Source organism: Orbicella franksi, chromosome 14, assembly GCF_964199315.1.
Source record: "Orbicella franksi chromosome 14, jaOrbFran1.1, whole genome shotgun sequence".
Lineage (NCBI taxonomy): Eukaryota > Metazoa > Cnidaria > Anthozoa > Scleractinia > Merulinidae > Orbicella > Orbicella franksi.
In genome coordinates, this window is record NC_138158.1 from 16,662,264 (window position 1) to 16,690,169 (window position 27,906).

Below are 27,906 nucleotides of genomic sequence, written 5' to 3' on the forward strand. Positions count from 1 at the left end.
GGTATATTAAATGATTAAAACGTTAACATACTATCTGGCAAGGTATAATTTCGGCCGGAACTTACGTTTGGAAGTCGATCGTTTTTCTAAGCCAACATCCAACGTACATTGACGAAGGGTGAGAGATTTAATCCTCCATATGGGCCATACTCCTCTAAAGTAATTTTTAGACATAGTACCCAACTCTACCGTGGATAATACTCCCACGGGTGTTTCTTCTATCATTTCGTTTGAACAGTCCACCTTCAGTTAATTACTGCCATTTAGATGTTTCGCTCAATTTCAAAATAATATTGTTCATTTGCTTTTACTGCTTTACTATACAGCTGAATTTCTGGTAATTGCTATTTGCCGTGTTTATGAAAAGCATATATATCTTTACCTTCAGTAGTCGCACTTTTGGGATCACTTTTTGGACCTGCACCCTTCACAGTTTCAGCCCTAACTCGAAATAAATATGTTGTAGACTGACTAAGCCCATTTACGACCGCTTTCAGAAGCGATGCAGGTACTTCCTTTTCGCCCGTCCCTCTCTCGGCTGTGTAGAATATGACGTACTTTGTAATGATACCATGTGTAAACTCTTCAGGAACTGGCTGCCATTCCACCTCGACACTAGTACTGTTCAGTACCTTTACAGAGATAAGTACAGGAGCACTCGAAGGTACTGCAACATACAACAATTTGAGCTTTTGTAAACTGAGTGCAGGTAGGTTTAATACCAGTTGCTATATTGAGATAAACTACTACTATGTTAAATCATTAGGCAAGAACGCCTCCCGGTACCGATGGTATTTAAGGCAAAGGGACTGTCTATGTACGTATTTTATGGTATACCATTCCATTTAAGATGTTGTTTTTCTTTAAAAATCTTGATAATGATAAAAAAAACGAATTTTCCTGTAAGATAGTTTTCTTCTGTTCAAGACTGTGTGTCCGTCCTGAAGGCCACTAAGCTTTCACGCAGGTTATTACCTTTATCTGTTATCGACTTGTATATTGTTTGTTTTCAATGGCGACAGTGATTTGTACAGGAGTATAACCGTATGGCCAACTTTTCTGCATGATCTTCACCTTAGTTAAGGGCATGAGTTGATAACTTTATCGACGATTTTAACTTAAGATATGAATATAATCTACACCAGGCAACACCATAGAAAGTCTATTGACTTTCATTTTCGAATCGAATTATTTCCTGTTTATTTCGCGTGACCGTATTAGCTGGAATAACAAGAAGCAGAATGAAAAATCCTTTCTCCTTTTTATCACGGCGCTTGGTTACTTGCTAGCCGATTTCTTTTCCCGAAACAAAAGCCAACTTTGTAAGTAGTGAAAATACGTAAAATGCATCGGTTGATTGCAGAAAGGTATCTTGATGTTGCATTTGTATTGTGCTCTGATAACAGATCTGATTGGCTGAGCCATTGCACACTATCAGCCATTAGTATAAATCTACCAGCGTTCTATCACGGATGCCGTCCTCTGATTGGCTACGCTACTCGCGTTCTATTCTGTGATAGATAGTGAGTAACGTAGCAGCGTGCGCTGGGGGCCGCTTCTTTGTGTTTTCGAAGTGTCTGTGAAGAGGATTTAGATGAAAGTTTTGAACGACTAGCAGATTTATACTAAAACATTTAGATTATTCGCTCTCGATTTCTAAGCGTGATAGTTGACTCGGGCTGCCCCCACGTCAACTATCACGCGATAGAAATCTCGAGCTCATAATCTAATTAGTGTTCAGTGGTTTGGTGTGGTCGTTAAAATTTCAACGTTTACTCGTTTCTCCGAAGTTTTGAAAGAACATTTAAAAACAAAAGGATAATTAAATTCCTGAGAAGACCGAAAAAAAAAAAAAAAAAAAAAAAAATCGAATATTTTGAAAGAAACTGATAAGCGCAGGCACACAACTGAAAATGTCAAATTGACTGCTCAGTCGGCGCGAATTCTGTGAAGCGGGAAGTTTAATATTAAGACCAGAAATACTTGGAATCGTTATTTGAAGCAAATTTCAGTTAGAATTCTACTGAAACAATTAGATTATTCGCTCTCGATTTCTATGACGTGACAGTTGATTCGGATTTCGGCCTCATCAACTATCTCCTCATAGAAATCTCGAGCTCATAATTTAATTGTTAAATAGAAACGCAATTTTCAACCAATTAGCGCGCGTATTTTCTTAGGACTGTTTTCTAACAATCTTTATTTGTACTCTCTCACACTATAATACTAATTGTACAAAAATATCGATAATGAAAATTAGAGTACTGGCTGCCTGGAGTAATCATAGGGGCTAGCGGAGCCAGGCAGCCAGTGGACATCAGTGTTAAATGAAAATGAATTGCAGATCAGCAAGAGAGCACAAATGCTCACATAAATAGAAAGGAAAAGAAGAGAAAAAAAAGAGAGAAACAACAAGAACGCTATTACGACGCTATTAGGGAAGTCTGAAATAATTACGCAATAGTGTGGTGCAAATGGCTAAAGAATGAATCAAGGAAACAAGCAAGCAAAGAAAGAACTGAACAAAGGACCTTTTTGGCGATACCGCAGCCATTTTAAATTCTACGGTTTCAAATAGCTATTGTAGGATTCTAAGGGGGCAAATTAATATGTATTCGCCCCCAAAGCATCCCAATAGGGTATTGGGATGAACAGAATTCAAAATGACCGCCGGATCGCTGAAAAGATCCATTAAAAGAAAGTGAAGAATGATCATCGCAGTTAATTTTCCAATTTAAGCAATTGGAAAGAAGAAGCCTGAAAAAATCAGGGCTTCAACGGGATTCGAACCCGTGACCTCCGCGATACCGGTGCGATGCTCTACCAACTGAGCTATATAGCTCACACATCGGGAAACCACACATCGGGAGCGAGGTCAGTTAATTGAGTTCATATCTTCCCGTGAGGAGTGAAAGATCCATTAAAATTACTTTAATTACCCAGGAAAGTTCTGGAAGCAGCAATCCCCCAAAACCAGTGAAAACACTTAATAAATAATCATATTAGGCTTCGCTGTCTGATGTTTTCAATCAGCTTTGTCCTTTTAGTTTCAGAACTGTCAGCACCTCCTTAAAACTAAGAATAAACCTCTTCTTTCTATATTATGCTTAAAGCTTAAACACTGAGAAAAAGTCCTGAAACTACGGGAAGATCTAAAGTCTGCAATGACACAAAATAATCAATTTTATGTAGCGGTTCTCTGTATCTTCAGTTTACAGTTGACACAATTTCTAGTTAAAATAAAGATTAATGATTCAAAAGAGTATGTATAAATCTTTATCATGGTAAGGTCAGCGTAACGACCCTAGAAAGTTGTACCCATTCCAAAAGTGTGCTGAATCCGAAAGCTTGACTACTTTAAGAACTTTTACCCATTGAAACGCGGAACTTTTTGCCAAAAATGCATTTTTGGGGCATTTCGGACATTTTTAGTCTGGACATGAGCCAAATTAGCTGCAATCTACTCAAAAAGACATTTGCAACATGACAGTATGCCTTTCTTTCCAATAGCATCAGGCTCTATGACATTTTTCCTCGGGCATGTGCAGAAACCTGCGACTTTAGGATTTTCGGGCTTTTTTATTTCTTTTCGCCTTTCCTTTTTTCTCCTTTTGTTATCTTTTTGTTGCAGTGGTTAGCCTTCTACTGGGCTTGCTTCCAGTTCAAGAATTCCCGAGAAATTACTATCGAGACGGAAAATTCTTACCATGGGGTAGCCAAGTGTAGTTGAGGGAAATTATGTTCCGAGTTTTTTGCTCAAACTTCTGAGCATTTTCGTGCATATTTCTGGATCAATGGTCTCGAAACCTCTGATCTGTTATCATTGGAAAGATCTTTTCCTCCTGCAGAATTTGAGTACTGTATAAATGATGCCAATTTTGGTCAAACGCGGTGACGTCAGTAGCGGAACAAAGGCCGAACGTTCGTCACGGCCGGTTAAGGCAATGAGTTAAGGCATATCGCAAAAACTTTATATGGGGTTTATATCCTGGTCCTGGAAGTTTTGTGTTCTTGCTTATAAAGCAAAAAAGCTGAAACGTTTTAATTATGCAAACCAATCAAATTGATTCACCTAGTCTTTGAAATATATACCAATCAACGCTTGAGATTTAAACCTTGATTGTAATTTAAGGTTGAAAACAAGAACTGGAGCACAGTACATGAGTTGCTGTTGCCGCTATCCATGATATAACTACGAGATTCTGATTGACTGAGTCAGCATGCCAATCAATTACGAACAGCGCATGGAATTGAGGGAAAATTGGCTTGCCTTAGCAAATTTCACTTTCAATATTACTGTATGTGTGATATAACAAAATATCAAAATCAGATAAACTTACTATCTTCGTCTGTCCTTTTCTCCAAGACTGAGCTCTTTTGACTGACCCCTTTGCTGTTGAAAGCTTGCATAGCAAACTCATACGAGGTGAACTCCTTTAAGGATGATATCACGTACGAAGTGGTTTCTTTTCCATCAACCTTTCTATTTGCCAATGTTGGATTACATTTTATGTTGTACAAAACGTAATAACCCAAGATTTCTCCTCTGGCTTGCTCTCTCGTCAGCACCTAAATAATGACCATTGATAACAATATACCACTCAAAGTTACCAACAACCAAGACTAGTAACATGAGTTGTTAAAACATGGCATTGAAACGGAAAATGCTGAATGGTTTCCTGAATGGTCCGAATTTTGCAATACGGACCACTAAGATGGACTGACCGCTCACGAATTAATTTCGCCTTTAAAAGTGTTTCTTTTTAATATTACAACAAAGAAATCAGTTTGGTGTTAGGTATATATTTTTTTTAATATTTGGCGGACAATTTAAGTTAAACTTTCACGAAGGCAACCTGAAAAACGAAACTACACTGTAAATCCTTAACTTTGGTGCACACGTTTTCCGTGAATAGATAGTGGAACACATTAGTTTATCATAAACGATCCATTAAAATAATTACTTTAGAAAACTACTGCACATTGTGTCGCTGCATTAGCGAATATTGGTTTCGTTTAAGTTTATGGAGCTCGCCTGCCTATGTCTTTCAGGATGACTAATCTAGGACCGTTGTTTATCCCGGTAATTCCAGATCGCATGAACTTGTGCAGATGCCTTCAACGCGCCAGCGCAACAAAATGTGTTTTGAACAGTAGGCATTAGCAAACCAGGTTAATCCCACTCTTCAAGAATTCATCAGTTTTGAACAGGCAGGTACTATAATTCTAAACCTTTCCGATTTCATGTAAAATACCTTCCCGTCAGTGTGCAGTCTGTCATGGTTGTAACATAAAGGTGATTCCTCAGAAATAAAAACTGGCGAACGTTTGTTTTTGTTTCAAAAAACTTTCTCTGAACGTTCCCTACCAAGCACTGTTTCAAAAAAAATACAATAAAAAAGATAGGTCACCATGCTCGCAAAAGCGATATGATGGGCCAATCTTACCCCATTTATGCCTAATCATGAGCGTTATTTCATCGGTTTACGTTCCATTTTCGGTAGCGGAAAATATTTCATGAAAAACTTAATAAGTAGAAAGTCTCGACCATATGGAACAATGTAATATACAATTTCTGGAACATTCACACTGTTTTAAACGAAATCGACTCTAAACGTTCTGAAGACGTTGTTTTCAAGGTCATAATTTGCATCCTCATGTAACGGTTTTGTGCACGCTTTTAGCTGTATATATTTTCCTTCCGAACGATTTTTTTGAAAAACGTTTCTCTTGGAGATGATAAATTACACGTCGCAATTACGTAATAAAGAATATAAGAAGAAACGAGGATTTATTTCGCTGTCGGGCTTAGCTTAAGGAAATCTCTCGAGGTTGTGTACTGTATGTGCACGCGCTAATGTACACGTGCTCGTGACGCGAAAATCGTGCGAAGTAGGGATGCCCAATTCAATTCTGAGGAATCACCTTGATGAATGTAATCAACAATAACAAAGCTTTCAACGATATGAGCGGTTTCGTCTTTTCAACTTTGACGTTAGTTCGGGCAATCTTGCTGAAGCCGTAAATAACTGTGGCTCCTTTCAAATACAGCTCAGCATTTCGCATTTTCATTAGACAATGAAATTATTTGAGAAATTCTAATAAGGATTGTGATTGGCTTATTTGAGCGTGCTTCTTCAGAGAACAGATGCAGGCCACTTTTCTTCGTTTGGAAAATAAAGTTTGGTTGAAAAGATTAGCTGAATGTATGGGAAAATTAATGGATTCTTTATCATAAAACAAATAAAGAAGCCTTGACTTTGCCCTGTTCTGTTGTAAAGCACGGAAGAAGCGGTGAAACACGATAGAAGAAGGGGAAGCACTCGATTATTTCTCGTGTTTTCCCTGCACTTCTTTCGCGCTCTACTGCTTCCTGATGGCTTTACAAGCTAGAACAGAGCACAGTGGAGGTTTCTTTATTTGTTAAATACGGTAATAATAAAAAGAAATGAAAAGCATTGAGAAAAAACATGGCAACACGAACAGTGATTTTTTTGTAATAAACACATACACCAATAGCAGACTTAAATATTGCATGATGGATCTCATGCTGAGGTTTCTTTGGGTTCTGTGCAGGGTTCATATCAATTCAGGTCAATTGTTTCAAGCAATCATTGTCAATCACATCAGGAGTTCGGAAAGTACTTTCAATGTCTGGGATTTTTGTTTGAACTGTTCAGTAATAAGACTGAGATTGCAAGATGCCATGTGAAACACTGATGTACATGTAATGTGATTCGCTGTCCACGAGGGAACATTTAGTGTATTGGCCTGGGCTGTAGAGCGCTAATTCATTACTCACGTAACAAAATATTGCCGACATTCTCTATGCTCCTCAACTTGAAAGAAGCCTTTATTCTTTCAAACAACTAAATATTTGGGTCAACCTGATTTATTTTTGTCCTAATTGAGGATCTACTGTCTTCAGTGAGATTCCACACAAACAGTTTTCTCCATAGCTACCCATCAAATGGCATTGATCAAGTCGGAATTAAACACTGCAAAGTTAACTTAATTATGGGAAGCTACACAGGCACACAAGATAAATCATATCCTACAAAGAGGAATCCCGATTTCTCGGACCTTTAGTTTTTCGAACCTCCCGATGACTCGAACCGAAAGTCGTTTCCCCTCTTCAGCCAAAAGCTGTAATTTTACCCCCGATTTCTTGAACTCTCCGATTTTTCGAACCAATTTTCGTTTCCCTTAAAGGTTCCAAAACTCGGGATTCCACTGCATATCCTATATTAATGGTGTTCTTCTGTAATGCCATCATTAATTGACCATTTTAGTCTTTTTTTTTTTGTTCAAGATGGCTGGATGTTGACTTCATCCTTTTTTGTGTGATTATGAACCTCAACTGTATTTCAGTAGGGTAACATGCAAAAAGGCTAACTTGAGACCCAGTCACCTTACTTAGACCTCATGCTTAGTCCAATACGTGTATCATTACAATACCTGCCAAGAGACATTAACGGCAGTGGAATTGACAACAGTCACATCAAAGATTGGAGCAGTACTTGGAACTGTAAAAAGGAATTACACCATGCCTTTAGTAATCAGAAACAAAAGTTTGAACTGATTCACCCCATCATTAAAATATCAGCACCTGAGTAATTTAAGGATGATACAAATGTTACGTAAACATTGAAACAACTACATTGTTTGCATACAGCACCTTCTTCATCTGTGGTAGCATTCACCACAGAGCTCTCATCACTAATGCCAATCATGTTTCTTGCAAACACTTTAAAGTAATATAATGTCCAAGGTGAGAGGTTTCCAAGAGAAGCACTTGTACTGACCACCACACAGGAACTATCTGATAGGGACCCTTGACAGAGAGCATCTACAAACTGCTCATTATCTCTACTTATCTTCACTGTGTAGTTCTGAATTACACTGTTCCCATCAAAATCAGCAATCCAGGAAATATTCACCACTCGTGAGCTCTTTGAGTCAACTGACACATTCAATGGTGGGTTTGGTCCCACTGTAGAGTTAATTAGATATACACTTCTCAACAACCATTCAAATGTACAATTCAAGCTCATTAGCAATTACCCAAAAGGTAAAAATAGGTACAAGTGGTACAAGGTACAAGTGAAAAGAAAAATGTTCTGAAATTTCTACTGGCAATTAGTCTCGGCAAACAAATAAAACCAGTTTTTTTTTTTTTCACTTTTACTGATGATATCACGGTCTCGTTATTAATGACGTTTGTACTTCATCAGATACAAAATCAGTTGTTATTCAGGGCGTGTTTTGCTTTGAGAAACCATGAACTAAGAGTCCTAGAAGAAACAAAAACCCTCACAATTTTATTTGAATTGGTAATCTTTGTATTGAGGAATGGTCTCTCGTGATTCACTATTTTCCGCACTATAATTTCTTGCTATCACAGTTCCATCTTTTTCCCACTGCACTTCGAACACCGGTGGCAAAGCAGTGTACTGGCATGTCAGCAGGCACTGTCTTCGTTCAACGACTGTTATTACACACTAATTATTGTCTCTTCTGGCACAACTGCAATTATTGCAGTTAATCAAACATCCAGTAAAATGAAGTTGAATTGCAAATGAATAAGAATGAGCAACCATGGAATATTTAGGGAGCAAATTGGAATTTAGAAGTGTTGGTTTTTGTGAAAGGGCGCGAAAAACGAAAAGCTCTAACAAACCCTTCTGAACATAGTCAGTGACAGAGCATATAAATTTAATTGGAATTCAACCTACTTCCGACTCTCGTGGCCTGAAATAAATTAAAATGGCTAAGCAGAATAGTTATAAAGTTCCTCTACGAAATGGAGTGTTCCAGGTACAAGTAGTTGTTGGTATTGCCATGAGTAGCAGATTGTAGATGACATCATTTCACGAAAAACCACGAGTGATATCTGTTTCAGAACATCTAGTAGAGGCGATTTCAAATGTCAGACATATTAAACATAGCGTTTGGTACCAGAGCCACCCGTTTGCCTGTTCCATTTGGAAGAGATTTTCTCCAACTAAGGCTTTCAATTATCGAAGAGGCTTTCTTGAATGTACCATCGGAATGTTTGAATGAAGCTACATGCGACATTGGAATATAAAAGTAAAAACTAATAAATAAATAAACAATGTATTAGATGATGGAACGATTAGAGTTGAAGATGGAGCCGTAATCCTAATCAGCGGAAGGCCGCAGCTTGAGGCAGGACTTAACATTTGCAGCGTGGCTGATTCGTGCTAGACACCCAGTGGCTCTCCACATAACGTTATTGAATGACACTCTCTCGAGGATTTTTGTCCGATTTACTTTGAGTTTAGATATCGTTCGTGAATCAACATTCATTAGCATGAATTTCATTTCACTTTGCGCTTAGGCCAGTTTGTCACTTTGTACATGTATATCGTAGTCGACGCATGTCTTGCATAGAAATACCCAGGAGATAACCAATTAAATATAGAAACAGGCTACAGAATCCAGGCTCCTTGCAAAGAAGCTAAAGAGTTTCATTGGTTTTGTGAAGCTTTTATGAAGCTATTGACGTCGCCGTCCTATATGAAAATGTTGAAAATACACTTCCCAAGCATTTTGTCTTTGGCAATACGACGAGACAGGTTCCCGCGTCCAGTGCCAGTCCCGTCGTGGCCTTCCCGTCCTCGTATATCAAGGTCCCTAATGTTGCGTATACTGATGTAGAAAACATATATTTCGACCAGTCAAATTTTAAAACAATACTTTGCAATAAAACCAAAACTCCGTAACTGCTTTTGTACCACTGTAGTTAGTTATACTGTCCAGTAACCACATGTCCTCTTCGGGGACTTCTGTTCCTTTTTATACACTATACTGGCGGACCCGGAAGCTCACCGACACCAATAAAGCTTTCATCAAAAGTTACGAGGCAATATATACTCCGTCAGAAATACCGTCGTTCACACAAGTACATAATCGATGTAAATTTGACAATATCAAAACGCCTTACAATGATGTAGCGCATTCGTCGTGAAACTGCATAAAACAACTAACCTGCCTGAGCGAGAGGTACAAGGAAGAAGAATGGAAAAAATGCTTTGAAATCCATCCTAGGAACTGGATGGGCAGCCTTCTTCCCTTTAGCGTGCATTTAGTTCTTAATTCTGTCGATCACATGATTCTAACAATTATCTTCCGCTCATTAATAACCGTCTGACAGATTTGTATGCAAATGTTTTTCACATTTCCACAATAATAATGTTAGCTCACGTATTAAGTCAAGGACGTGTTTAGTAAGGGTAAATGTTAGACATGCCTCGATACCTGGAACGTCTTAAAATTGCTCAACACCACAGTTTGAAAGTGTTATTTAATTTCGACGAATGTGATTATTTCTGACGGGTAGAAAAATTAGAAGACGTCGTACTTCTTTTTTTTCTGTGACGACTTTACCACACAGGCACTCTCCAGTCAGCGGGTAACAGTTAAATACAATAATAAACGAATAAACTCTTCTGCCGTTTACAAGAATTAAGAAATCCATCGACCAAACGTGAGCTGTTTTCAATAAAAATATCAAGTGTCAGCGTTGTTATGGTTTGTAAATTGTTCCGCTTCCACGTGGCATTGTATTTCAATTTCGTTTGAAAATTTAGGTAGAAAACAAACAAACGTCAAAGAATGCAACTGCAGAAAAAAAGACCAATGCCCACTGGACGGTTTGCCAAGCCACAACCACAACACAAGCATCATCAGAATCATACGTGGGCCTCGCCACAAATTTTAAAGAGCGCTACAGGAATCACACAGCATCCTTTCGACACCAAAACAAGAGAAACGAAACTGAGCTATCTAAACACATTTGGACACTCAAAGACAACAACAAACCTTTCATCATCAAGTGGAGAATCATCAAGCAGTGCAGACCTTATAGCAACATTAGTAACAAATGTAATTTATGTCTTTTTGAGAAATTTGTGATCATCTGTAAGAAGATACTGTAGTTGTAGTCAGGCATAGTAATAAAATCTTAAAAGTTGTTGTCACTGACTTAAAAATCTTAAAATAGACGTTTCGGCTAAAATACTATAACCTTTAGTGATGAAATGAATGTTAATGGCGTCTAAATGTAAATGAGATGTTTATAAGAATGTGAGGAACTCGCTAGGGATTAATTTAGCATTTTGTAAATGTCTGGAATATGCGCGTGGTCATAAATTGAGTTCGGTTCGCGAATGGAATGCCACGCTTCCAAGAACAATCTACACGACCACAAGGGACAGCGGTCTATGACCTTGACATTATTAAAATCAAATTCTTGGTTGTTTTTCATACAGTGTTGCGCCAAAAGAGATAATAAAAATAATCAGAAATAATCAAAATAATCAGAAATAACCAAAATAATCAGCTTCAAAGCCACAGAGGCTTTGTTACTTTGCCATATTTTCAAGGAATCTCTGAAAAAATTGTAAGAACTTTGGGACAATTCGACGTAAATGTTGCTCATAAACCCGTCAAAACGGTTGGTTCGATCCTGAAGAAACCGAAGGACAAATTTGATCAAGACCTGTCAACTGGTGTCATATATAAAATCAATTGTAAAAGCTGTGAAAAACTTTACATCGGTCAAACATCCAGAGCACTGAGATCCAGAATAAAAGAACATAAAAGAGCCGTCCTCACATGTGACAAGAACTCTCTTTTGGCGCAACACTGTATGAAAAACAACCACGCATTTGATTTTAATAATGTCAAGGTCATAGCCCGCTGTCCCTTGTGGTCGCGTAGATTGTTCTTGGAAGCGTGGCATTCCATTCGCGAACCGAACTCAATTAATGACCACGCGCATATTCCAGACATTTACAAAATGCTAAAATAATCCCTAGCGAGCTCCTCACATTCTTATAAACATCTCATTTACATTTAGACGCCATTAACATTCATTTCATCACTGAAGAAGGTTATAGTATTTTAGTCGAAACGTCTATTTTAAGATTTTTAAGTCAGTGACAACAACTTTTAAGATTTTATCTGTAAGAAGAGTTTGTGTACTTTAAACAAGCGAAACGAACTAGCAAGTGCGTGCCCCCACAGAAACAGATACCTACTCAAGAAATTTGTGACCAAGTAACGCAATCTTTAAGTAACACGTAATTTCAGATTTTAAATCCCATAGCAACTGCTTTTTATTGCCAGTTTTTCAATGCCATATAGCATCTGTTTTTCCATATCATAGCAACTGTTTTTATATCTCATAGCAGCCTAAAGTTAGCTTTTAATTGCCAGTTCGTGAAATTCAACGGTCATTCGTTGATATTGCCTGATGAGTGTGGTCATTCTTTGACCATACGAAACAGCGTTGTCGCAATAAAACGAGGAATTGAAGTCTTGCTACCACTGTTCATCATATAGGAGGATTTTGAACGTTTTGTTTTTTAACTTGTAAATATTGTTCCAATCTGAAGAAGGCCGAAGGCCGAAACGTCACATTAAAAGCCGGAACAGTTAGAAGTTTGCTTCATGACGCCTCATCTTGCACTTAACTACATATATATATATATATATATATATATATATATATATATATATATATATATATATGTATATTAATATTTGAATTTATTTCGATAATTGCTTAAAATCATGCATTAGTTTAGTCAGGCAGTCACAGATGAAGGTGGTAACAGCTGTACTGCGCTACCGCCGTTTAGACTGTCTTGACTTTGGCTGGAACTTGGTCAAGCTTTTAAACAATTCGAGCTATAACCACCAAATTTTATGACTTCGTTATCGTGTGTGTTGTCAGTTTAAATTTTCCCATGACAGCATGTTTGTTATATTAAGACCCATGAAAGATGGCAAATGTTTACAATTAATTATGTATTGCGTCATTGTTGTTGACAATAATAAACGAGTTAGTAGGCATAAGATTTTTATCAAAGACGCAACTAAAGTTGTCTGACTGAACGTTAAAATGTGATGGAAATAAAATTGACCAAATGACAGTGCGAAATCATCTTGTGTCATTTCATTCCAGGAATTTATTAAAACTGTAATATCGGTTCTCGTCATCTACCAAGTCCGTGTGTAATCTGTCATAAGCCAAATTGGAATCCCGTCGAGTCATCCGCTTTTGGCCGTCCCCCACTCACGAGTAGTCCCTCTTTCGCTTAGTCCGTCGTGCGTGACGCGAAAAAAAACCGCGAGAAAAAAATGGCCGCGCGAAATCCTGGAGGCGAGAAGAACGGCTGCGCGAGATCCTGGGGGCGAGAAGAACGCCAAAGGAGGGACTACCGCCTAAGCCCAAGAGTTTGAATTATGCGTTGCTCTCACAACGCAAAAATATGATTGGCTAATGCCGGAGCGTTGACAACCAGATGTCAACGGGTCGTCAACACTCGAAATGCTTCAATAATTACGATGGGTGACGTTTTACAGGACTGTTTATCTCGATTTCCGAACATAGATTCCTTGAAACCGGAGCAAATCGGGGCTTTGGAATCGCTTCTCGCAGGCGATGATGTCCTCGCGATTCTGCCAACAGGCTTCGGATAGAGCTTGATATATCAAGTGTTTTGTTTGGCAAAGCAATCCTCAAACTCGAATGCGAGCGTTCTTGTGATTTCGCCGCTCAACAGCATAGTCGAGGAACAAGTCGGGGAGCTGACAAAGCTTGGCCTTCCTGCCGTTAATTTGAAGGAGAACGATCCAAAATGCATGGCAGATATTTCCCAACGAAAGTGCCGCTTCATTTTTGTTCTGCCAAGCGATGCCTGTCAAAAGAATTCCAAGATTTGTTGAAATCTGAGCACGAAGGACCCGAAATCGAAATGGTATTTGTCGATGAATCTCACACGGTCGAATCATGGTAAGATTTAAAAAATAGATATACTTACATTTATAAAGATTGAGCTGATATATTCTCGGTGATGTATTGAGAGCGTGTGTTGGTCGATGTATTTGTGCAATTTGTAGTAAAGTTCATGTACTCGCTTCTTGTTTACCTCTTTTATGATTTTTTCTTTGTCTGTAAGGGGGACCGATCAAACGAAGAGAAACAAACGGATGCCTGCCTTCCGAAAAGATTATGGTAATTTGGCAACACTTCGATCACTTTGCAAACAAGGTAAGGCTCATGATCCTGTTTAACTGTTTTAGTTCCTTTACGTGAACGACTTCCCAACTATGCAGGATATGACATTTATGCATTGCCTGTGGAGCCATTGAAATACATTGAGGTCACACTTCTCACACACAGTAGAAAGGTTTTAATTTCCTGCACTTATCAAAACTTTTTTTTATTTTAACAGGAACACCAATACTGGCCTTGACAGGAACAGCTGGCAAAAAGTTGACAGGCGAAATAAAGAAGCTGCTATGCATGAGTGTAAACACGAAAGAAATACTGGTGAGTCCTGACAGGAAAAACATAATGTACCATGTGGAGCTGGTGAAAAAAGCAGAAGAACTGGACAAGTTGATGTGGCTGGTAGACCTTGCAAAGAAACAGGGACCTTCTACCCCAAAAACTATCATATTCTGTAACACATACAATAAAATTGCAGCTGTGTTTGTTTACCTACTTCGCATGCTCCAGGATCATGTGTTTGTGCCAGGCCAGCCCAAGACACCAGCCAACAGAATAATTGGAATATTTCACTCAATGACGTTAAAGAAGTACAAAGAAAGAGTAATGGATTCATTTAAAGTTAATTCTGGAAATGTCCGGATTGTGCTTGCTTCTTCAGCATTAGGCACGGGGGTGAACTTTCCTGATGTTCGCTACGTGATCCACCTGGGCCCAGCTCAGAACATAATTGATCGTGTTCAACAATCTGGTCGTGCTGGCCGTGATGGGAAGCAGGCTTATAATGTTGTTATAACATCTGGCCAAAAACTAGCACAATGCGAGACTGCCGTTAAGAATTTTGCAAGAACAAAGGACTGCTTAAGAAAAGCTTTTATGCAGCACTTGATGTACCGGTTGAGAGTGTATCCCCATTGCACAATTGCTGCTCAAACTGCAAAACCTTATGCAGATGCGATGATGAAGATTGCAGTTGTGAGGACACTCCATTTGCAAAATGTGCAAAGGAAAGTCAGCCAAGGGAAACACGGGTAATTTCCAAAGAAGATGAATCAGTATTGGAGGAGGCATTGAAGGAGTTTCAATCATTTTTGAACAATGGTACAACAACACTGTTAGGATCAACCCATGCCTTTACGGATGAACTTATCAAGGAGATAGTTAGCAATGCTGCCAGTATTTTTAATTTGGATGATATTATTTCAACACTCCCAGTTTTCTCTACTGCACATGCTCATTTTGTTCTAGACATTTTCCAAGATATATTTGGAGACATTGTTTACACTGAAGCTGATGACAATGTTATTAATTTCCACAGTGGATAGTTTATTGTTTGACTCAGAATCCAATGTAGATGACAACAGCCATTATTTAGAGAAATATTTTGACAGTTCAGACAGTGGCAGTGAAAATCCAGAATTTTGTCATTTTTAATGGAGTGAAGAAAATGTGTATTTCCAACTATCTGTAATTCATACATAATCAGTTATTACATACTTTTGTACCATATATTTGTTATTTTCTATCATGCTTTCTCACGGTATCCAAAACTATTCGAGGTATAAAATCAATGATTCTAAGTACACTGTGAACGGCAATCCTGGACGGCCAGAATGTTTTTAAGCTAAATATAACATATTTTTCGGTATTACGCACGAGTTGTACATTATTTGAAGCAGAAGTTGATTCATTTTTGTTACAGACTTTAAACACAGACTGTTCACAACTATCCTCTTGGGGGACCTTGTATTTCTAAGCTAGATATAACAATTTGTTGTTACTATATTACATCTATAGTTACACATAACTAGTTGTAAATTATTTGATGCAAAATTGATTCACTTATGCTAACAAACTGTGAACCGAGATTGTGCACCACCATCCTGTTGGGCCCCATGTATTTAAGCTAACTAAAACAATTTTTTGTTAATTGTACCTGTGTACTGTAAAACCCACTTAACCCCCCCCCCCCCCCCCCCCAGGATATAGGCCCACCTAACTGTAAACCAGAAAATACATCGGTTTTAAGCCCCCCTGGATACAAGCCCCAACTCCATTAGCTTTACTTGTTTTGAATTTTTTTATTATGATTTAAAGCTTATCTACCAGTATGAAAAACTAAGGCCCCCCCCCCCCCCACACCACCTTTATAAGCCCATCTAAAAGCCCTTACGAAGCTGTATAAGCCCAGGGCTTTTAAGCGGCAGTTTACGCTACCTAGAAACAACCACTTATAAATAATTGGATCCAAAAATTAATCACTTTTGTTAACAGACAGTTTTGTTACCATGTTGTCGGTGCACCATGTATTTATGGCAAATATAACAATTTTTCGTAATAACAAACAACAAGCTGTAAATTATTGGTACCTGTTCATCTCTCATGTAGGAGACCATAAGAGAATAAAAAATTAATGCTCATAAATTTTAGCCCATTTATCTCGCCTGGTTCGTATCCATTGGTACAAGTCCCTATAGTCCATACCACGCACAAGGTTAGCACTAATTTTTAGAAAGGAGGGATAGCCCTCTCTCCCTGGAGTGTAAATAAAAACATCTTGAGTTAACAGGTCAGCCTCGACTTGCTGAACAGCTTCTGTTGGATCAGTTTGTGATCGATTGGCGACTTCTTTGGACTCCTTGCAGTCCACATCAACACTAAACAAAATCTGATTCCGGTTGCCCTGGCTACTCTTTGGGCTGACTCCTCTTTGAAGTTGGACCCTAAGAGATCAGTGTAGGACTTAACAGATTTGTTTTCGTGTTCAAGGAACAAATCCATAGAAATGTTTTTGCCAGGTTTGCCATGGTTATTGCAAAATCTGTTTGCAATTAAGCTTTCTGCTCTTTCTGCTGGTAAGACTGACTTTACCTTGGTCAAGAACAGGAGGGTAGTATAAGCACACTTTGTATGGCCATGGTATTTGTACAGCAGAACCGCAATTTTGTACAAATTGACGAGACGCTTTCCATCCCCCTCGCGGATGGAATCATTGAGGTCAGCTAGAAGGAGGCCAAAGCGCATCTTTGCTTTGTGGTAATTGAATTTATAATCCTCCTTGCTTTCCTTCTCTTTTGGATTTGTGGCATCATTTGCATTACTACTAGTGGTAACTAACTCACTTCCATGCTGCTTTTGGTGATGCCTGAATTAAAAAGATAGAAAATAAACAAGGAAATTATAATTAATTGGTACCTTTACTATTGCGAAAACAACATTTTATCTCGTTCCATTTTACTCCTCGGAAGGGTTTGGGGACTGTTCTCGTCGCGCTCGTTTGCTGAAGCACGTTTAATAAGTTAAGCAAACACTGTGAGCAAACAACTTTCTGGCGTAAATAAGGCCACTAGCGTGACGTTTATTTTTCTCAAATAACCTATCTTAAAATAACAAGCATTTGATGATATCTTCAGCAAAGGTGGGTGTTACGAGTATTGCTGTAGAGCAAGGTTGTTTCCAGACAGAACTCAGGATCGCCGGTAAGAGCAACAAACTAATTTATTTCCGTAAGGTAACTTCGCGAATTTACAGCACTAAGCTTCTTCAAATTTGAATCAATCTCTCTTACAGCAGAACCTCTCGCTCTAATATACATGAGGCTTAAAGTTCTAGAAACTTCTATTTGGAACTAAATTAAGTAGTTTGACACAATTTCTAATCTGAGTAATTACATAAGGATCAGAATGTTCTGGAATGTTCTTATACAAATCGGTCACGGCTGAATGACATCCGGTTCTAGATTGTTCTAGAAATTGACTTAGACAATTTTTCGTAACATAACCCCCTCTTTGAGAAGAAATTTACAAAATTTCTGCATAACAACCAAAAATTGTCTATGTGGATAGGCAGTATACACTTATTCCAGCAATGAGCTTACTCCAGCACTCGACTTAGTTAATCAGCTCCCACGTTGTCTGATCCCTTATTAGCTTCCACTTTCATATTGTAACTCTGTAAGAACATAGCCCACCACATCAACCGGTTGTTAGTGAACTTTGCACTGTTCATATACTTGAGAGGCTCGTGATCGGTCTGTAGTACAAAGCGCACACCATACAGATGCATATGGAATCTCTTGATACCCCACACGACTACTAGGCACTCTTTCTCTATCGTAGAATAATTAAGCTCTGCATCACTCAACTTCTTACTTACGTAACAGATAGAAAACAATTTGCCTCCATGCTCTTGTATCAGAACTGCACCGATCCCGTAGTTTGAAGCATCCGTTCTTAGAACAAAGGTCTTTTCAGGATCTGGTAGTCGCAAGATTGGATCACTGGTGGGAAGGATCTTGATGGTTCGATAGGCTTTCTCCTGGGCGTCACCCCACTCCACTTTACTTGGTTGACCCTTTCGTGTAAGGTCAGAAAGGGGAGCTGCAACAGCAGCGAAGTTTGGGATGAAATCTCGGTAATATCCTGCCAGTCCCATAAAGGAACCAACCTGCTTCTTGGTTGTTGGTCTCGAAGCTTTTCTGATTTTGGCGACATTATCCTCATGGAGACCAATTAAACCCTGCTGCAATTCATGGCTGAGCAAATCAATGCTGTCAACACCAAAGATACACTTGCTCGGTCTAATCGTCATGCCAGCTTGAGCTAAGGGCCTAAACAGCTTTCGGAGGATCTTAAGGTGATCCTCCCATGTACGGGTGTGGACCAGGATATCATCCCAGTCAAACTCGACATTCTTCATGCCTTTGAGCAATTTCTTCATTCCACGCTTCAGTGTAGCCGCAGAATTCACCATGCCGAAAGGCATCTTCAGAAACTCATAGGAACCATCTGGGGTAACAAAGGCCGTCTTAGGAATATCTACTTCTGGTATTGTAACTCGCCAGTATCCTTTGCTAAGATCGATCTTCGAAAAGAACTTGTCTCCATTCAACTTCTGAAACAAGTCAATAGCTGCTGGCATGGGTTCGGGATCGAAGACGGTTAGCTTGTTGAGCTTTTGTGATAAATAATGATAACCAGATAACGTAATGTTTACTATAGGATCTTGATTAAGTTTAATTTTGGTTTCAGTGAGACCTATCAAGGAAAATGTAAAGGCTAATTCAGATAACAGATTTACAAGATTGTCAAAATTGGCAGAAAGGCTCCTAATATTACAATTTAGTGCTGAGAAGGAATTTTTCCCATTAAAGCATTCAATAATGTCATTGTCATTGTCATTATTAAAAGTTTCAGAAGTATAATAGTTAAAGTTTAGCTCACATGGCATATGTAGATCTATATCAGATCTGGTTAAATAAGGTATATTTGATTTTGATGAGCTTATATCCAGGCGAGGTAATAGACTATATTCTTGGGTCCTACTTTGTAAATTACTATTCATAAAGTAAACTTAATATATAAGCTATACTTAGCTGGGAGATGACTTGAGTTACGATGAAGAATGCGATGAAAAGTAAGCTCATCCCTTGATCTTTACAAGGTCATTCATGCCCATTATTGGGAGGACAGGGCTGGTATCATTTCTACGAAAGAATATTTTCCCTGAAAAAGTCCAACTATACTTGAACTGTTTGTCCTTCCTCACTTGGTAAGCTTCCTTGAAGAGCTCCTTATTTTTCTGGGTGAGACTCTCTGCGATGAAGATTCTCTGGGCAATTGGGTAACCAAGATCCTTAGTTGAAAGATCGTTTAACTTCCTTCGGGCTTTATAAAACTTACCTTGGTTATCCTTCGCACAAACTTGACAATAATTGGTGGGGATTTGTTACCCTTCCCTTTGTAACACTCGCTGTTCCTGAGTCTGTGACTTATGGAGATATCAACATCCATCAGGTTAGCGACTTTAAGAACTATTTCATTTGTATCCTCCTTTGACTGGCTACTTGGAAGTGGTATTACCACGAATTTCCACACATTCCCTCCGAACATACTGCTCTAGATCATTATGGGCCGCAGATAAATCTTGCAGTTTCTTAGAGGTCGCTTGAAGTTCCATTTTAAGGGCCTGGTTCACATTAGTAAGTTCCTTTCTCTCTTCATCAAAGGTAGAGAATTTCTTAAGCATATGCTCGTATTTCTCGTTGATGAGGGACATGGACAGATTAACATCTTCAATTTTCTGATTCAGTGGTGCTAATTTTTTGTCAAGGATGGCTTCCAAAGCCTCCGCTGTAATTACTGACATGATTAAGGCGACTAGAACAACATATAACATAAAAAAATACTGAAGATACAACAGTTTTGGCAGAGCTCACAAAATTGCCGCCATCTTGTACACCAACCGCTGACCAATCAACCGCTGACCACTTAAAAGTTTTTGGCATAATTTCTCCATAGAAATATAGGAATCCTGAAAATACCCTCTTTCTTTTTAAAATTTGATGTAAACTTTCATACTAATCGTCCATTTGTTTTATTTAAAAATCCAGACAAGAAAATTAACTCTCTCCAGTTATCTCAGACATAAGATGATGATGATGATGATGATGATGACAGTACATCTGATAATAACATGAAGGGTGAATGACAGATTTTTTACCTTGTATAAATTGACCTTGGCATGCCAGTCTGCATGAGTGGGATCCAACCCCCCTAGTCTATCAAACTGATCATCACCATCTTGAAACACCCACTGAACATTCCTAGCCCTTTCCTCAGTTAACTGGTCACCATCCAAAAAGATTGGTTGAAGAATCATCTTCCTATCACCTTGGGTCAGTTGTGGCACATACTTTTCTTGGACAGACATCAAGTACTGTGCCATCTCACCAGAAATATTTGTATTGTAGAATTCCAAACCAAGGAAACACTTCAAATACACTGAGAATAAACAACTAAATTAACATAATTATGTATTCCACAACCAATAACTACTTCTTTAATCTAGTGACTACCTGTGAACTGAGACACCAGTTGCAACTGCTGTAGGCTACCTACTAAATCAATTATTTTTCAATTGTTTAAGTCATGGGTTGCTTCATTTTTACCTTTAAACTTTGCTGAATGAATTTTTACAATGTATAAAATTTATAAAGTTATCAATCATTTTTGTTGTGAAGTGTAAGGTTGATAAACTAGACAAGGTAATGGATTAAGTTGGTAAAATACTGGGTAAATAAAATGGTAAGGTTCTAAAAAAAAAAACATTCTTGTCCTATTTTACAAATAATTCTTACCACATCAGACTTTCTGGCCATTTCGTTGCTATATTGGTGAGGAATATGGTGAATGACTACATCCCTGAACATTGTAAAAGCTGGCACAAACTTTACAACCATTCGTGTAACCAAGACAACAAAATCACTCTCCACAGCAAGGTTACTTTCTACATTTGGTAGTAATTCCGAAAGCTCTAGATCTGCAATCTCGCACTGGCCTTTTGTAGGGAAGACAGATGGGCCTGAGCTGGGGTCTGGTATAACCCTATCGCGAATAGCCAGGTGATGTGTCCAATGAATTGATTGATTCCGGAACTTACTGGTCTGGATTCTAGCTGAGAGACTGAAGTCAAGATTGTCAGCAACAATTCTGTAAATGAAATAAAACAAAATGACTAAATCACTTAATTTAAGTGGTTTAGCACTGCTGTAGACACTGACAAAAGCAAACAAATATTGTAAATTAAACGGAAACTTGACAAAAATCCCAACTGGCAGGAGGCAGACCAGTTGCTTATTTACTTCAGCAAGTGAAGAAGCCTAAGCCGTGTATCACACTGTGATAAAAAACGACGAGCATTTGAGAGCACGAGGGAAATGTAGAAAACACGAGCCGCAGGCAAGTGTTTTCTGCATTTCTGAAGTGTTCTCGAATGTCCAGAGTGTTTTATCACAGTGTAATACACGGCTTAGGCGTCTTCACTTGCTTTATGATATAGGCAAAAAATAAAATAAAACGCCCTTTGTCTATGCTTTATACTCTGATAAAACATGGGTTTTTGACCAATCAGAGTGTGCGCAGATAAGATAAGATAGGATAAGATAAAACAATTTTATTTCATGTCAAATTACACAGAGGGTGGTCTCCCAGTCCCCGGAGCCAGAGGCTCATGATAAAGGGTCCTATCTATACCATAAAAGAAATTATAATAGAGTATAGAGTAAGAATTGCTCTCTGAAAAGAACAAGGAAGGGGGTGACTAGGTTTTTCGGATCGACGGATTTGGCCTTAATAAGCGCACGGATTGTGGATTTTTGCGGGGAATAGACATTCAAAGAAAAGCCGCAGAAAACTCAAGTCATCAGTTTTACCTGTAAGACAATGGCTCTTCCTTGAGCAGCTTACACTTAGCCTCTTTAAGATCTGCTTTGCTGATGTTGCTTGTGTCACAACCAGCCAGCAGATCCATAAGTTTCTCGAATGCCTGAGAAGAATAATAAATCTTGCTTTCCAGAGATGACTTAGAGACATCTATAATATCATCCAGTAATTGCTGGCCAAGAATTTCCTCAATCAGCGACAACGTGCCATTCCTCTCTTCAATCGCCTTTTTCCATAGCAATACTTTAGAATCATGATTTCTTCCCACCTCGTCTTGATCACGAACAACTTGCCCGTGTGAGATGCAAATTCCAAGCCGATTTAGACGCGTGAAATCGGCCGCTTTTGCCCCACTGTGGACAAGAACGGTGGAGACTCGCTTTGCATGAGCAGACATTCGTGGATTTCGCAGGCGTGCAATTGCAGAAGTCGCTAATGCCAGGGAATTTATGCTCTCGTCGAATTTCTCATCAGACGGATCGACGCATGCGGCCCCTGTAATGCACGTGTACCACAAAGGGCAAAAGACCTTTATTTCGTGCACCAATTTGCGATTAGAAAAGCATGCAAGTTCTGACGGAGTACTGAATTTTAGCATGCTCTCGCTACAAGTGTACTCGGTCATTTCACGAGCCAATTGTTTGGCGAGCGACGACAAGAGTTCCTTCTTAAGTTCCTCGTGCACAAACATCGCGTTTACAACTGGCTTCCAATTTCGGTTGCAGATATTTTTTACGATGTCAGCCGTTGCGGCATCTGGTGTTGAACGAAAAGAGTACGTGTCATCACCAGTTGGAATAACAACTTTCATTGCCGGTCTCTCGACTTCCTGCGCGGACATGAGTTCAGAAATTTCTTGCAGGGTCGCATTTGCAAAACTATGAGGAATGGATCGTCTGGACGTTGATGCTTTCCTTGACTCTACTTCAAGTTTTGAAATTCCATCCTCCTTCGGTGAGTCGGTCCTGCCAATTTTTCCAGAATTCGCTGAATGAGGCCGCGAACCGAACATTCGCTTAAAACGTTCCGCTGCAATAGGCGAACAAGTCATGGCAATGGCATGGGATGCTCTTGCGGGACAAGAAATCCACTCTTCAGATACCTCATAAGTTCTGAAGCGTTCCGAATTTTAGTGGCACATTTGGCGCACACTCTGTTAGATTCAGCCAAATTTTTCTCACAAGAAAAACCAAGTTCTGTGACCAGATCAGCCAGACGACATTTTTTTACTCCCGCTCGTTTGGAGGGCTCAAATAAATTCTTCGTCGAAACTCTACGTTTAAAATCGCCGTAAAAACCTTTAAAGTTGCATCTACAAACGCGGCAAAAATCGTTACACGATTGTTCTCTCGTTGGTCTTCCTTTCACAGCCTTTTTGGGGGTTTTGCGATCGCTTGAGAAAGACATCCTTCACGACATGTTTTGGCACCGCTATTTGACATTTGAGCGATTATTTTCCTAGACATCTCTCGAGGTTGTCGACGACAGCCGATAATGACAGGACGTCAAGATAAAGAATTCGATTGGATACGCTTAATTAGATTGGAAATTTCACACCAAAAAATCACTTGACCGTGAAAGGGCAAACTCTTGGGCTTAGGCGGTAGTCCCTCCTTTCGCGTTCTTCTCGCCCCCAGGATTTCGCGCGGCCATTTTTTTCTCGCGTTTTTTTTTTTTTTCGCGTCACGCACGACGGACTAAGCGAAAGAGGGACTACTCGTAGTCTACCCACTCATTAAATTACAGCATCTTGAAAGCAAAAATTTGCTTTAATAAATGTACTGATTTATGAAGAGTATTTGGCAATGTCACTACAAGGTAATTGATTTAACTCAACAACGTTTAAGCGATAGAAAACATTTTCTGTCCATACACCAAGTTATAGAAACACGAGTGGAAGTTGGGGAGGGAGAAATGCTGAGGGAATACGAGCCGTGGCCAGAAGTTCCCACAGCTTCGTGGAGATTGTTTTCCATATCTTTTAAAACGCACCTCCATAATTCCGTCTACAGCTAGATTTGTGTTTCCATCAGGCCAATAGAGTATGGCTTTTAGGGTGCGGTTTCTTACGGGGCGTTTTCTTCATTAAATTATACTGATAGTAACAACCCTGTACTTTGTAAGCACATGTACCTGTTAAACTCACACTAGATGATCTGTTCCAGCCTTCAGTGCTGTTTGCCTCGCACCAGTACTTCCCTTGGTCGTTCAGGCGAATAGAGTCAAAAGCTAGTATGGAGTGACCTTTAAATTCCTTCACAGAAAAGCTTGGCACGCGATGACCATCTTTGAACCACGTGATGACTGGGCGGGGGATACCTGACGCGTGACAGCTCAGATTCGCTGTACTTCCCGCGGAAAAGTTTCTCTGACTTGGAAGATCGACATTGAAATATGGTGGTAATGGGTCTGCATTTGAAATACTTTCCACTGTTAATGACACTTAATTAAGATCTAATCTCGTATAAATCAGCAGGACAAAACATTCAAAATGCAATTACGCAAATTTAATGACTCCAAATTAAGCAAGACGTTTTAACCTCGTGCTTTTAATTAGGGAACTTAAGCATCGACGATGAGAGGAAGACGACGACGATGACGACTACAAGTCAGTTCATAACACTTTCAAGGAACTGAGGATGTTCGTCTCTGTCAGTTCGTCGTCGCGCAGTCGTCAACGACGTACTTTATAGTGATTTGCTGTTTAGCTGAAAACGGAAGTAGTTTTACCCGTTTAATCAGCACACTAATGGCTAATACTTTGCTAATCGTTGAATTATAAGAACGCCATTATAACAACAACAGATCACGGGGTAGTGTCACGACTTACCTTTAAATTTCAATGTGAGTTTATCCTTCGTGCATCTCATGCTATTCTCTGACACGCATTCATATTTACCGGAATCGCTCTTCCTGGCATTTTGAATGAAAAGCTTGCATACCAGTGATTCTCCGCTGCCATCGCAATCCTTTATATAGTCATCGTAGTTCTCGTTGTAATAGTATTGGATCGTATAAGGTTGAGCAGCCTGATGACTTCCCTCCTTTGAAGAGTTACTGGTGCAAATGATTGTTATGTCGTAGCCAATTGGGAGGACGTCCTCTCCCGGAAATTCCAAAATGTTTAGCGACATGGAAGGAGCTTTAGGATCTGGTAGAGATTTTATTCTCAATTAATCAAATTTTCGCTCTACAGCCTTGAAATAAATAGCACTTTCTTAAACTCGATACAAACTGCATAAGGGTCAGTTTCTAAAGTAAGGAGTCGTTAAATCCTGTATTTCGCAACGTTTGCTTATTGAAGCCTTTTTGTGCCTTTTTACTAACCTAAGGTAAAGTCTGCATACGAGCCAAGTGACCCATTAGGTCGGAGCTTATCCCGGTGTCTGTAGCATAAAGCGACTAGGAATATTCTAATCTCCCCTCGATGAGATGCTAGTCCATCCCAGGGTTATCCCCAGCCGTTAGCCAATAGTACACCTGGGTGGAGAGAGGCACTGTGAGAGAAAAGTGTCTTGCCCAAGAACAGAGCACGATGTCCCCGGCTAGGGCTCGAACTCGGACCGCTCGATCCATTGTTACTCTGTTTTTAGTTTTTTCCGTGGAATAAATCATTTTCTTAATTAGCCCTTCTTCCATGAAGTCAGTTTCGAATTTTACTCCCCAACACTAGCACTGGATTGATGCTGGTATCTCTTTCCCACAGTTCGTTACACAGAATTAAGCAAACTAAGTCAGACTACTTTTCAGTCAACACGACTTGCGGGAAGGAATTTCAGGGGATGTGCCGTAATTTTAAAACGGATAAAAACACTTTGTTATGATGGCATGACCAGGACTGTTTTCACACTTTAGAAACGCCTTCCCTTCATTGCAAGAGCTTCCTTCCCAAATGAATGGCATTTAATTTTGTAAAAGGAATAACAATAAAAACAAAACGCGTAACAAAACATCAAAAAAGGTAATTATATATGGAAGAATACCATACCCTTGTTTTGCTTAAGGGGTGGGGAGGATTGGAGAGAAACACAATTTCATAAGTGAATTTAAACGATTTTACTATTTTTGTGCTCAATGTTTTAACAAAGAGTAGAAGAGCAAGAAAAGGTAGTCCCTAATTCAAGATGAGTATTTTCTAGTTCTGTATCACTCACATTTATGTAGATATTCAACAGCGACACAGCCAATTTCTGCATCAACGACGATTACATATAAAGCCATAACCAACAGCATGACGATTCTTCGTTTCTTCTTTCTTTCCCCTGGAAAAAAGAAAAACAACAACAACAACAATCAACATTATGTTACTGACTAACTAAACGCGGTCAACTGATTGGGTACTGAATCTCTAAACTTTCTACCACAATTTGCTTGAAAGGTATTTTGTTTTAATAAATTAGCATATGGTAACTGAAGAGACTTACCCCAAGTTTTGAATGTTTTCATGCGATAAGTCAATTTTAAGATAAACTCTGGTACTTCCCATTGAGAAACTTCCGTCTCTAGTACTACCCAGAAATGCAAAAACATCACAACACCATATTATCAAAATTTCCGCTCTATTACCTGTCAAGAGATCGCTTACGGGAGGATAAGAACAAAAGAAAATTCGAAACTTTTAGCTCTAAAAGTGGTTGCGGTCACTTACGAGCAAACGTTACGGCAGGAATTGTTTTTTTTTTCTTTTTTCTCTCTTTTTTTTATTTGAAAACCATATCTGTAAAAATTGTTGATCTGTGAAATGTCATGTCGGGAAGAAGATGCTCTTGTCTTTGTGAAAATGCACGATTCACAGTTAATGCTTTATGCCGATTATTCCCAAGTTTCAACTTCCTGTATTAAGTTATCTTAATAATTTAAACAGCTGCTGAGCATACACATTGGAAACATTTCTAAGACAAAAATATAAAAAAAAATATATAGATTAGCTCCTTTGAAGCGCTCATCATTATAAAATCTCTATTAAAAAAAAAGAGAAAAAATGCTTTGCGCGAAGATTATCAGCGACTGGGAGTTATGACGTCTTTCTATCAATGCTGACAATTTAACGAGAACAATTTAATTAAATATTATAATTAGAAAGTTGATCTGGAAATACGGCTCTTATTTTAAAAGCTTTTATTTTTCATTAAATTTTATGTTAAAATGCTTAGACATTTTATTTGACACTCTAGGACGTTGGAAAGATGTACTTAGATGCCTCCCTCCCAACAGTTTCTTGTACGGGTACACAACGGGACTATATGACGTTTGATTAAATAGCATGGTAATCATTACGCCAGACTCGGACAAAATAAATTTGTACTTTAAAATAATAAGTCTCATGCTTTACACGATGAAACGACAGTCGACAGTTACGGAAGCTTGCTTTGCAATAATCATCTATTCCAAAGTTTTCAAACATAATGATAATAAGTTTATAGAACAACCGTCAGCAATAATGTTTCTCAACATGAAGCAAAGATTGTCGTCGTCGTCCAAACTTAAGATTTTTCTAAAAAAAAATCGAAATTTAAGAGAAGAAAATAGTACTTGCTTACCTTTTTTAATCGCGTCAAATCTTAAAGCTCTCAGTCAAAGACATTAATAGTATTCCTTTCCACCGGCCAGAAAATGAAACCACTGGCATCTGTCTTAGCC

General features: G+C 38.8%; 2 protein-coding genes across 2 annotated transcripts; both read right to left on the bottom strand.

Annotated features, from left to right (window-relative positions):
* LOC145467444 (neogenin-like) lies at positions 1-7,836 on the bottom strand. The gene is made up of 4 exons (XM_081450998.1): positions 7,679-7,836; positions 7,459-7,526; positions 4,341-4,569; positions 1-667 (listed from the first exon to the last, which is right to left on the bottom strand). The coding sequence occupies exons 1-4, from the start codon at positions 7,731-7,733 to the stop codon at positions 345-347; spliced, it is 675 nt and encodes a 224-aa protein (XP_081307124.1). The 5' UTR covers positions 7,734-7,836; the 3' UTR covers positions 1-344.
* LOC145467259 (tyrosine-protein kinase Mer-like) lies at positions 7,819-27,850 on the bottom strand. Its single transcript, XM_081450807.1, has 6 exons — positions 27,807-27,850; positions 26,421-26,528; positions 25,097-25,417; positions 24,400-24,675; positions 7,858-7,993; positions 7,819-7,822 (listed from the first exon to the last, which is right to left on the bottom strand). Exons 2-6 carry the CDS (start codon positions 26,497-26,499, stop codon positions 7,819-7,821), a joined length of 816 nt encoding a protein of 271 aa, XP_081306933.1. The 5' UTR covers positions 26,500-26,528; positions 27,807-27,850.
* Positions 27,851-27,906: the final 56 nt, after the last annotated feature.